The sequence below is a fragment of the Thunnus maccoyii genome, chromosome 4, assembly GCF_910596095.1.
Source record: "Thunnus maccoyii chromosome 4, fThuMac1.1, whole genome shotgun sequence".
Classification (NCBI taxonomy): domain Eukaryota; kingdom Metazoa; phylum Chordata; class Actinopteri; order Scombriformes; family Scombridae; genus Thunnus; species Thunnus maccoyii.
Window position 1 is genome coordinate 7,038,461 of NC_056536.1, and position 12,259 is coordinate 7,050,719.

A 12,259-nucleotide genomic window follows, 5' to 3' on the forward strand; every position below is an offset into this window, starting at 1 on the left:
AACGTGTGCATGTATATGCACTCACTGCTATAATGAGGTTTTATGGTTCGAACAGAATACCATCATAATGAACTGTAAGGCTCTGTGAAACCTACTTTAAAGGGACTGCTAAGTGGTGAGGTGAGATCCTCTGCTGCTACACAGTAGATATAAACACATAAACCTGGGCTGACAGATGAAAATGAATACCCCAAACTTATAGAGGTCATCTGCATCAATTCACTGCTGTTTCGCTAACTTTTTTTATAGCGAGATTGCTATACACATTGTGAGAGGTGTAGATACATTTTGCAGAACTTCAAAGTGCATTGAAACACAATTTGGGCCTTTGAAAAAAGAAAAAACATTGCTTATAACTATCACTATTTTAAACGCAAGTGTCAGTTTAATAACCATGTATATATCTACTGTATGTACAACAAACAGCAATATATCATCTGCATATTGAATATACTGGAGACACTGGGCTCATTTTGTGGTGTTTTCGCTGGGCACAAGGTTCATCTCCCACCTGTGCCTGTTTGGTGTTTTGTTGACTTCTCAGCAGAGGAAGGAAAGAGCAGGAGAAGGAATAGAAGTCGAGGGTTGCAGGGATTTTTGTGCCGTGGCTGTTTTGTGAACATGGAAGTCAGCACCAGATCATACTTTAAACCTTAACAATTTAGATTTTATCCCACTATGTGCCATGACGTGTGACAAGTAGGGATTCTGGACACAAACACATCATTTAGAAACGTCAGAAACTTGCTAGTGGATGCCGTCCCTCTTTAAGTCTTTATGATCCATTATATTTGACTCTTCATCTCACTTCACAGAAACACTGGTAAATGGATATCCAGTGAACAGAGCTGCTAAAAATGCCATCTCCTGTGATAGTTTTTAGGTGCTGCATATCAACAGATCTGCACGTATCCACTGAATGAGCAGTGTTTAGGTGGATCCGGTCTGCACTGATATCTGCATGTCTGATGTTTACTGATGTCATGAAACTGTCAGAGCAGAGGTGATTCCATTGCTCATGATTGACACAAACCTCCACCTCACCTACTGATATTGTCTCCCTATCCTAATCAAACTGTTTCCACTGTGAAGCCATGCCATTTGTCTGTGTCCTTAAAATGTACCAATTACCCCTGTTCTGTCTCTGTTACCTCTTAAAAATTAATTTGCAGAAAACCTCATGAAAAGGGGAGCTTTGGGTTACAATACATAAAGTCCATTAAATGGATAATAACTGAGATACAAGTTTTTCATGTGATGACGAAACATTCCTCTGTGTTACAGGTACTGAACCTGATTTGTCCCACTCATTCTAAGCAATGATGAGTAATGATGATTCCAGTTAGTGTATGACACTTACCAACACATACCACATACCGACCTCCACAACCTCCAGCATTAATGCATAGTACAGTCTGTTCAAATAAAAGTCCACAAACAGACCAATTTTTCACAGTCAAGGCTGTTGGAACAAAAATTTCTACTGGACTACACAATTGATATGCTGTTACGCTGTCTTGCTGCTATGATGTCAATTTGCTACATATTCTTTTGATGAAGCCAAAGAGATGAGATGATATGAGAGACAGGGAGAGCACACTCTCCAACCACAAATTTAGTTAGTGCAGTTAAACCAAAAGACAGACAGAGATGAAAAGGAATGATTGTAAACTTAAGTTCAAAATAGATGCACTGATGACCAGAAATCATGTCTCAAAATGTCTGAATACTGTAAGGTCAGATGTATGGGTGTAAATTTATCACCTGTGCCATATGAACTGCCCAGTGATAAAGATCAGAAATTGCCTTATTGTCCAATCAAAAGCATCTCTGTGTAAATAAAACAAAATGGGTGCAACAAGACAGTGGCTGTCTAAGAGTTAAGAGGCGAAGGGGAAAAACTCAGAGACCCAGGCTTCCAACCAGTGCAACACAGTGGAAGCAGAGGGCCAGAAAGCCAGTGCCCAGCAGATCCCCCAGGGCTGTCAGGTAGGGAATGGAGAAGTTGTCAGGGTCCAGACTCCGTCTCCACATCACACGGACAATGAGGTCAGCCACGTAAAGGAGGATGGCCACCTGGATGGAGAAGGAAAGGCAGCGATAAGAGAGAAAAAAATATTTAGCTAAAAGTTATGATTAAATAGTTAAAATGATTGTTAAAAGTAATGGATGAACAGTGTAAATACATACAGAAAAGTAATGGATTCAACAGTTGCAATAGTTAAAAGAAATGGATGTAACAGTGTAGCTAAAAGTAATGATTAAATAGCTGAATTGATACATACTTGAAATTTTACAGAAATGGATAAATGGTTGAAATAGTTAGTAAAAGATAATAGATAAACAGTTGAAATAGATATTATAACTAATAGATAAAGTTAAAGGTGGAACTGTTGGCTAAAATTAATGATTAAACAGCTGAAAAAGATGTTTATCCATTACTTTTAACTTGCTAAAAGGAATGGATAAATGTCTGGAATAGTTAGCTTAAAATAAGATAAATGGTTGGAATAGTTAGCTGAAAGTAATGATTAAATGGTTGTAAAAGTTACCTAGAAGAAATTGAAAGATGGTTGGAATACATAGCTAAAAGTAAAGGATAAATGGTTGGAATAGTGTACTAAAAGTAATGGGAAATGGTTGGAATAGATGGCTAAGAGTTAAAGGTAATGGATAAATGGCTGTAAAATCCAGCTTCTGCCATTCCGAATGGATGTAGAAGGAATACTTGACCAAACCAACCCGCCCAAGCATTAATAATTCAATTGTATGACAAACTAGTGAGAAACAACATCCAGTTTAAAATCAATTCAAAAGAATGTATTTGGAGCATGATGGGTGTCTGTTGTTGGGGTACGTCAGACAAAAATGGTTGGAGAACCACTGCACTAGTACCCTCAAATGCTGATAATGGATATACTGTATATGTGTGTTTTTCTGTTTTGTGTGTGTTCTTTTATTCAATCAGCCAGGCTGTTAAACACTAACAGCGGATATTATGTTGAGGAGGTCAGAAAGGGGACCGTGGCAGGCATGAAGAATACTTTTGGTTCTATCCTGGAGCAAATCTTAATCTCACCAAGCCGCTGAAACACCAACACCTGGCACAGGTCATTTCACAGTTAGGTATCAGGTGGCAGCAGCCATTTTTATCACACTGTACAAAGCCTTACAATGTACCTTCAGATGACTGGTTTCCACAGTTTGAATCAGAGTGTTGTGTGAAAATTCTCTGCTCCAAGGCCAGTGAGTCTATGTGAAACTGGTCAGTGTTAACAACCACGAACAAGGAAATCAAAATGATTTCCTTTCTTTTATTTCTTGTAGTGAATGGGGGGCATGAAAACACCTCACAAAGTGTGTGCATGAAACTGCATCAGTTTACCTGTAGCAGAGCAGCACACAGGTAGCAGATGGTGAAGGCTACAGTGATAGGCGCCTCCTTCCCCTGCAGCAGAGAGATGGCGTAGAGGAAGACCAGATGACCGGGGATGACCAGCATCAGAAGCACCCGTGCTGACTTGGAATTCACCCCTGAGAGACATAGAGAAGAGAAGCATTCATTCAGTTTGGTAAACAGGAAGGTTACGATATTGTGGTAGCATGATAAATTTATGCATGTGTTGGTGCTCAAAAATGGTTCCATTTCAGGTGTTTCATGTTGTTGAGAACCAGCACAGCTTGTGTTTAACAAGCCCCTCAGGATGTTTTACTCCAGGTCAAATCCATCCAGTTCTTAAAGCCTCCCTCCAGTGTACTTTGGCATTTTTAAGATATTTCATATTTTTCTGAGTCATTTCCTGTCAATGTTTATTAGCCACACTGTTGCCAAATATTTTTTGACAAATAATTCAATTTGAGCTCAGAGTTCAAAAATTTAAGCTGTTGCTAAAATGGAACAATGACGTATGACTGTAGTAGAACGCTGCAGTCATATGTCATCCTCATAAAATCCTGCTCTTTTTGTGAGCGTCACATAAGCTACAGATACAGTATCAGATGCCTGTGTTTCGACCTAAATACTTGCTGCAGATGTGCTGCAACAACAGATTAATGCTTAAAATATAAATAATTTATTCAAATTAAACACTTTGACCAAAATCGGCAAAAGTAGAAAAGTCAGTAAATCAGTCTGCGTTGATCTATAAATTGAAGTGGGTGATTCTTACAGTGTTTGTTGTCAACAGCTGTTTATACTGTATGAGGACCTTCTCCTTCAGTTCATTAAATTCCTGCAGCATCTGAAGGCAGCAGGACTGATATGTTGATAAATCCGCAGCCTCTGAGAAGTGCTGTGCCAGAGCACAGTGCCGTTACACATCACTGTTCACTGTGTTTACCCTCATTAAATCGCCTGATGTAACCAGGCTGCTACAGTATAACCACACACTTCTACACACATCAGACTGGTCAGTTATAACGCAGTATTTGGTTTTTTTATGAAGGGCTCATCAGCCTCTTTTCCAACTTTCTTTTTAGCAAAGTAGCGCCTCATGTTTTATCCTTGAAACACATTGCATTACCAAATCAATTTCTTTATTTCTTATTTCTATTGTTATTATAGTAACTACCTGATGAAAAAACTACTCCATCTGTCTATGGGTGCAGATTTGTGGTGATGTGTGTTCAGGATGTGATGCTCTGAACTGTCCAGACATTTCCTGAAGAAAAGCTTTCCGTTTGCTGAGCTGTCGTTATCACATTTAACTGTGATTGGCACAGCTGTTTCACAGCCATGAGAGCAGTGACGTGACTGGCTGAGAGAGTATTTATAATCGCTACACCTGTTGATCTATATTCACCTTCACTCCGCCCTTTTGCACATCGCACTGCTGCACTTATGAACCAAAATAGCAGGTGCACATGCACGTGCACACAGTCCATGCGCCTCTGTGCCTGGCATTTATTATTCAAATTTCAACGGAGGGTGCTATGCATACTTTTGCATCCTCGTAAAACTGGGCCTGGCCACTGAGGAGGAAGATTTATGGGTATTTACTGTAAAATCAAGCAAGAAGTCATCGCTTAGGACAGATGATCCATCAATACAGAAGCCATTGTCTGCTTTCACCTATGGATTTCACATATCTCTGTTATTGACATGTTACTAGACAGGTTAGGCTATAATGTCACTAGTAGGGCTTTAAAGGTATACTATGCAGTCGGTTGGTGTTTGTAAACACACTGCATTCAAAGTTGGACCCTCCCTCCCAGCTCAACTAGCGCGCAAGAGAGAGAGAGAGAGAAGCGGTAGTTGAGCAAGCCTGAGAGTGAATGAAGAGAGCAAGAACAAAGCTGTGAATCTTATTTGATTCAAGGCTTTGTTCTCGCTCTCTCTTAAAAGTTATTTTCTGATTGTTTAATGGTGGTTACCTTCTAAAGCACAAATAAACATGCCCACACCTCCGCACAACCCTGCGGGAAGGTGCTGCATTACCAGATTTTGTGTGAATGCAGAGCTTCATCCTGTCTGCTGTGGCCTCTCTGCTCTGTGTGTGCAGCTCAGCCCTGCCCTCGGTCAAGCAGACTCACAAACTTGCAGCTCTTTATATGTATGTCCATGACACAGAGACAGAGAGCAGACAGACAGCAGACAGCTATGTAACCTGGTGACTTCACTATGAGTCCTGAACTCACACCCTGCATACTGTTACTGGCTGAGGGCTACACACCCACTGATGCCCAGAAGCTTAGTTTTAAATCTAGTTTGAGGAACAACCAGCAAACCCTGATCAGAGGACCTTAGAGACCTGCTGGTGACTCAGGGCTGCAGTAAATCTCTGACCATGTAGAGCTCTATCGGTGATCACAAGAGCTTTGAATTGGATTGTGAATTTGATGGGGAGCCAGTGAAGAGCAATCAGAATTGTGTCACATGAGGCCTTTTAGAGGACCTGGTCAAGGGTTTAGCAGCAGCATTTTGGACCACTTGTAAACGATCCAAGTTTTGCTGAGGCAAGTGAAAAGGGAGTTACAATGGTCAAGACAGGAAGATATAAAAGCACAAATTAACATTTCCATCTCTGCTTGAGACACAATGGGCCTGAGCTGAAAAAATCAAGAGCAAATCAGACACTTGACATGTTGGTCCAGAGTCAGAGCCTGATTCATAGTGACACCTAGATTTCTTATGGAGGATTTAACCGACGAGACTCAAGACCATCCCTTATCTTAGGGACAAGACTAGGAGGGATAAGCATTTCTGTTTTGTCTGCATTTAGCTGTAAGAATTTATCTGCCATCCAGTTTTTTCATTGTGTATGAGTCTATACATTGTTTTTTAGGAAAATCCTGCATAATATACCATTAAGAAATTAAATCCATTATTCTTTCATCATCATCAGTGTCTAGACACTAACAGGGGGATTCATAGCTATCTTCCAAGGATGAGTAAACCCTTATATACTGTTTGCCTTTTCGAAACTAATTAAGATCATATCATCAACTATAATAATATTAAAGCTGTTAATTGATTTGATAATTCACACAACATTAACCAAGGTTTCTGCAGGGTTCACCAAATTAAATTTAAGACTTTTTAAGACCTTCTTAACACCATATGAGATGCAATTTAACAACTTTTTTACAATCATATTGCTCAATGAATGATGGAAAACCAGTAGGGACAATAAGTCCAACAATGATTTATTAAGTGCATTAATTTATTGACATTTATATAACCGTTTTGACTTCCCTGCTGAATATATGAATAATTCCTACAGAACTAATATAGTTAATCAATTAACCTGGACCCAGATAAGTGGCAGCAAATTGGTGGTTTGATTAACCAATTACAAAATAATCAATTTACATTTTTTACTAAAATCTTGACTTGTCCATAGTGAGTGGATGAGCTTCCTCGCTCCTGTAGCTAGCAGTAGTGACAGTGTTTGCTAGAGGTCTGATGGTGCTGACTGAAACTGCAAAAAAAAGGATGTAGTCATGTTTCACTCTTTTAAGCTCTTTTTTGGTGAAGCTCCCGAGAAAAACATCTGGCTCTTTAGTTGCTAGTTGCTAGTTTTGTCTGTCTGCTTTTTGATGCTGGAAAGGTAGTGTACAGTGGGTTTTTACAGCTTTTTCGCTGAACACAGCTGCTGCTGCTAAAAAACATTGCTCATGATAGTGTTAAGAGTGAATATGTACGGTAAGGTTAGGGACAGTAAAACCAAAACAATGAAGTGAAAGATGCTAAAATGCTCTGTGAATGGGCCTGCAGAGTCATGTGATCGTTTTCTGTGGGCTTGTCACTTTCATATCACACATAGTCATTTGATTCATTGTTAATGTAAAAATATTGATTAGAGCAGCTTCAAAGAGTCAGCCTAGTCCGAGTCTGTAATATAAAGTAACATTTCAACCACTTACTGAACAACGGCTATCTAGGAATTCAATCTTGTAAGTCACCCTGGGTTAAAGGTCTAAGATTTTCAGTACATATGGATGTTGTGCTGTCAAGCCAGCATGACAGTGTTACCTGAGGAAAAGAAAGTGATGCAGGGATTAGGCCAGTGCTGCCTCATCTTATAGGGCAGCACCCCTGGGATGCTCCAGAAGTGCAGGTAAGTTGAGATCCTGCTGGCCTGGATGGCCACCAAGTTACCACCCACTCCTACACAGGGGAAAGAAGGACAGAGGACAGATTGAGTGAGTATGAATGGAGGATTCAGATGATGCTGTGTAGAGCTTTACTTTATTAGCAGAGCAACCACTTGTATCCATTGGTTGCAACTTTAATTCTATCAAAAAAAATGCTAACAAAGACTTGCTTTTCCCCCAAAGATTCATCTCAAAATCTGATATTGATTTTGAATCATCGTTATCAACTGAAACAGAAAGTTCTTTCCCACAAGGGGCGGTAAACTAAGCTTAACAATCAGTAACACTTTTCATCTGTTTCATTGTTGCCTGAACACAAATTAAGCCAAGTGATGACCAAGCTTGAAATTGAAGCCAATACGGAAATCCCTTAAAAGTGCAATGCCACTGACGGCTGCTAGATGTTGGCTCCAAAAAATCCTTGGCTCCAATAGACTCCTATTCAAAAAGCATCCACTTCTCTCATGAAATACTGAGTCAATTATTTTTTTCAACGAGTCATTATGGTCTCAATTATTAAATTCGAGCCCTCTAACAAGTGTGCTGGTGATCATTTTGGAAATTATTGCTCCGTTAATAACATGAAAGATGAATAGTAGCTTTAATGTCTGCCGTGTGGGTATTGATTGACAGCTGTGATTGACAGTTTGCTCCCTGGCTGCGGGACTCGCACTGAATCAGACTATTGTCACGGTATTTCGGTAAATTTAATGTTACTTGATACCTGCTGTGTTAGTTAGCTAATGTTAGCACAAGTGTGCACCGCTCAGTGTTCCCGGTAAGTTAGCGTTAACTTCAGTGCGAGGTAGCGGGGCATGTTTCCAGAGCATGAAAGGCAACACCCTACACTCATTTGGAAGGTCCTGGTTCCAAACAGGAAAGATGGCACTGATTATAAGCAGCAACTCTGGGCTTCAAACTAGCTCCAATGCAAAACAATGGGTGACATCACGCCTTGCTACGTCCATCTATATATAGAGTCTATGGTAATGATGCAAGCTTAGCTCGGCTGTGATCTGGACAGAGTTTCCAGAGAGAGAGTGAAGTCTATCTTACCAAGCCACACAGGCCAAAGCACAGCTAAAACCTGGCCAGAAGAGACACAGCATTTGACAAAATTAAAGAGATGAAAACAAACAAAAGCTCCATCCGATATGTCAGAGAAACATGAGAGCAGCAACGCGTACGTATGGAAAGTAAATGAGAAGCATGCAGCTGTATGATTTCAACAGTGAAATCTGACTCTGGATGTGCAAAAACCATTATGTGCTGTCTTTCTAATTCTGGTAGACACCTTGTTTCTAACTAACTTTGTGTAAAAATGTCTGATCTGTTTGATAAGTCATTTTCAGATTTTTAAACTTCTCCCAGATGTTATGTGCAACAAAAAAGCTCACTGGGTTTAAACCTTAGAGCTATAAGATAAGATTTCATCCTTTCATCCTAGTGTGAGTTGATCCATTTTATTCCCTTCTTCAAAACAGTTCTGCTAAATGCAAAACAATATTTCCAGATACAACCGGTCTTCAAAGTCCATTTTAATTTTGGTGTTGACAAGGCTATCTGTGCCTAATTCAGTTAAATCAAACACCTATCCAAGTATTTACCCCAAAAACCGGCACAGATGTTCTTTTGTGAGATGGAAAAGACTCGAGGGAAACTTTAGTATAACATAATACTGGTTTATATGCAAGCCAGTGGGGGAAATGGGAAATTCAAACCAGATTGGCGATTTTAGAATTTAGCAGAGAGGGGTGCAAAGAGAGAGAATAGGAAGGAGATTGAGAAACAGCAGGCTGATGGGCAGAGACAAAATGAGAAACAGTGACAGCAAGACTGGATGATTATTTAAGGCCCTGTCAGCTGTGCCAGGACACTGGGTGTGCACCATTAGTGGTTTGTATCGACTTTTCTCCTATCCTCAGTGGATCCCTGCATGCATCACCTCACAGCCAAACCACTTATTCTGGAGGCTGCTTCTCTTTTGCCTCCGCTTCTCTGTCTCAATGCATTTTTCATCATTCTTCAACAGCATTAAGAGGTGAAAATCAGTTTTCTATGTGTATAAAGTAACTAAATCTTCATAGTTTCAGTCTCCGATTTTTACAGCTGATTGGGACTTTTTTCATGGAGAAAAGAGCAGCATGTGGATTAAATGGGTCAGTTTACAAATTCAGTACACACTGCAAAACATTGTTTTCTCTCCTCTCTCTTTCTCTCTGTTCCTGATTAGTTCTACTTTATCCATCTTTCCATCCACGACGTGTACTGGATCTGTAGTGTGATATGATCTCTGTTTCTACCTTGAGACGTAAATGGATTTAATGTGACCTTTGACATGCATCATCTTTTCATCATCAACTTTTATAGTTCACTGCAAGCAGAGTAATATGCAACACCACCACAGTGTTGTAGTTGCTTTTACATCATTGTGATGGGTGATGAAATTTGATGAAATTCATTAAATCATTTGCTAAGCCTTAGTTACTGTTGCTATACTTGTCAATTGGCACATATCGATGGCCAAAGCACAAAACCTCCTATCTGCAGAATTTTCTGATTGGCGGATTTCACTTTGGATGATGAGAACAAGGAAAGCTGCTCATATTCAGTCTGTCTGCAAGATAATCCCGTCCGTCTGGACAAGGAAGCAAATGCACTGAATTTAAGGAATTTCCCACTTAAGGAATTCTGACCCAAGTATACTACAGTGTAGTAACTATTACATTTACTACATCTTTTTACCTGAAAACAAACTTAATAATTAAAATCAAATTAAAAATAAAATTAACTTAATTTAGAGCATCGTTTTGTAGAACCTCTTCCAACTTGCACCAAGCGCAAAAGCTCCTACCTGCACTTTGCGAGGCATTAATATCTAGTCGGTATTGTTAACACATAATATAATAATATAATATAATAACAGTGTATTGTGTATCCTTAACAAATAGCATTCTGCAAGAAAACAAGTTTTTTTTAGTTTTCTCAAAAAAGTGCATTTTTCAGATAGGTGGTTTTGCTCTTCGGCCATCGATATGCAGTTTACAGTGGTAATGGTGGCAGATTTACAACTTAGAATTCAATTTGTTCAGAAAAAAGTAGTCAAAAGCAGGCTTCTCAATTCTAGCTGGGGATCATAGATTTTGTCAACTGTTGCTGGCAGATTTTATCAGCTGTTACTAGCGAGCTAATCCATGAGCTGGTTGAAAATGCTGTCTCCAAATGACTTTTAAATGTTTATGTATATGTAGGAATAAAGAAACAGGATTGTTCTTGTATTGCAACGTAGGGCTAGTTAGTGTTAGAAGTATAATGAGGACAGATGTAAGATAAGACGTCTGTTTTATTCTGACATAACCCTATTTGGCTTAGCTTGGACAAGACAGAGGTCAGACTAATGTGTTTGGCAAACATAATGCTACCTCAAATAACACGTTTGGCTGGGACTGGTGCAGTGTAAACTTCCTCAAATGTAATGAAGAGCAGGGCAGAGCCACTGACCAGGACCGGCTCCAACACAGTGGGGAGATACTAGAGACTGGATGTATTCATATTACAGCAGATACACAGAACACACTGTTTAATCCACTCCTTACACTTTTGTGCTCATATTTTAGGTTTTGGAAAGACAAAAAATAGCCTCAAAGCTCTTTATACACTAATTATTGCTCTTCCTACAACCTCATGCGCACCACTTTAGTATGTGGAAAAATCCAAAGCTTCAGGGGAGCATCAGGGAAGTTTAGCAAACAGTCAATTAAGTCCTTAAACTTGTAAATTAAGCTGGCTCAGTTGATGAGCTATAAAGGGTGCCTTTGCATGCACCGTTAATGCAACTCTTACAGTTTTGAATGTATTACTATTCTGAAATTGATGCGATGCATCAAAGCAGTTTGATGCTCCACATGTTGGCCTTGGTGCATTTGAAATAGCTGCTGCAAATGTTCCAGAGGTTTTAAGGTTTCTTTTGCAGGACATTTTGGCAGTTCTGCATGTGGTAGCCCATTAACTTCAAATCATGTACACTTTTCATTACAGCCTCATATTTTCCAAAGCTTCCCGTATGTATTTAGACTGGTTTCCTACCTTCCGCACTGCTACTGGTTTCAGTGCATTTTGCAATGGCAATAAAATCAACTTGCACAAAATTCTGAATTGCTTGAGAAAGGTAATCATGCATTGTAATTCAGTTTGAGGAAGAACTGCTCTGATCATTCTTGTTGGTAGGGCTGGGTATCATATTATAGTACTTTTCTGGTACTGAATGAAATGGGTCTGTACAGTAGGACTTGACAAAAACTGTCAAGTTCTGAGATTGGCAGCGAATGCCAGATCCTGTTTCATGTTTACTTAATACTTAATTCCTGATTTTAACTATAAATTGGCCAGTTTTAAACTGTATTTTATTTTGACTTGTTCTTGTACAGATTCTTGTGTTTAGAAATCTATGTTTACATACCTCAAACCAAGGTATCAATACCCAACACTTATATATACGTGTATATACTTTAAGATACACACTCCAAGCCTTTAGAGTTACTTGCTGGGCAGGACACTTTTCAGTACAAGAAATGACCAAATTTACATTTTCCTTTTAGTTATATTATTTAGTTGTATTTAGTTGTATTATTGTATTCTGGGATTGATTTTCTGACAAGATAAA

General features: G+C 39.3%; 1 protein-coding gene across 4 annotated transcripts in view; it reads right to left on the minus strand.

The window, feature by feature from the left end:
- Positions 1 to 353: 353 nt before the first annotated feature.
- The window catches only part of LOC121895254 (solute carrier family 41 member 3), a 45,747-nt gene continuing 33,841 nt past the window's right edge, over positions 354 to 12,259 (minus strand). For all 4 annotated transcript variants that reach the window (XM_042408251.1, XM_042408250.1, XM_042408249.1 and 1 more), the window contains 3 exons: positions 7,475 to 7,609; positions 3,386 to 3,534; positions 354 to 2,076 (listed from right to left, as the gene is read on the minus strand). In XM_042408251.1, the coding sequence (XP_042264185.1) occupies positions 1,903 to 2,076; positions 3,386 to 3,534; positions 7,475 to 7,609 (458 nt within the window). In that variant the 3' untranslated portion in view covers positions 354 to 1,902. The remainder of the gene's footprint in view (positions 2,077 to 3,385; positions 3,535 to 7,474; positions 7,610 to 12,259) is intronic.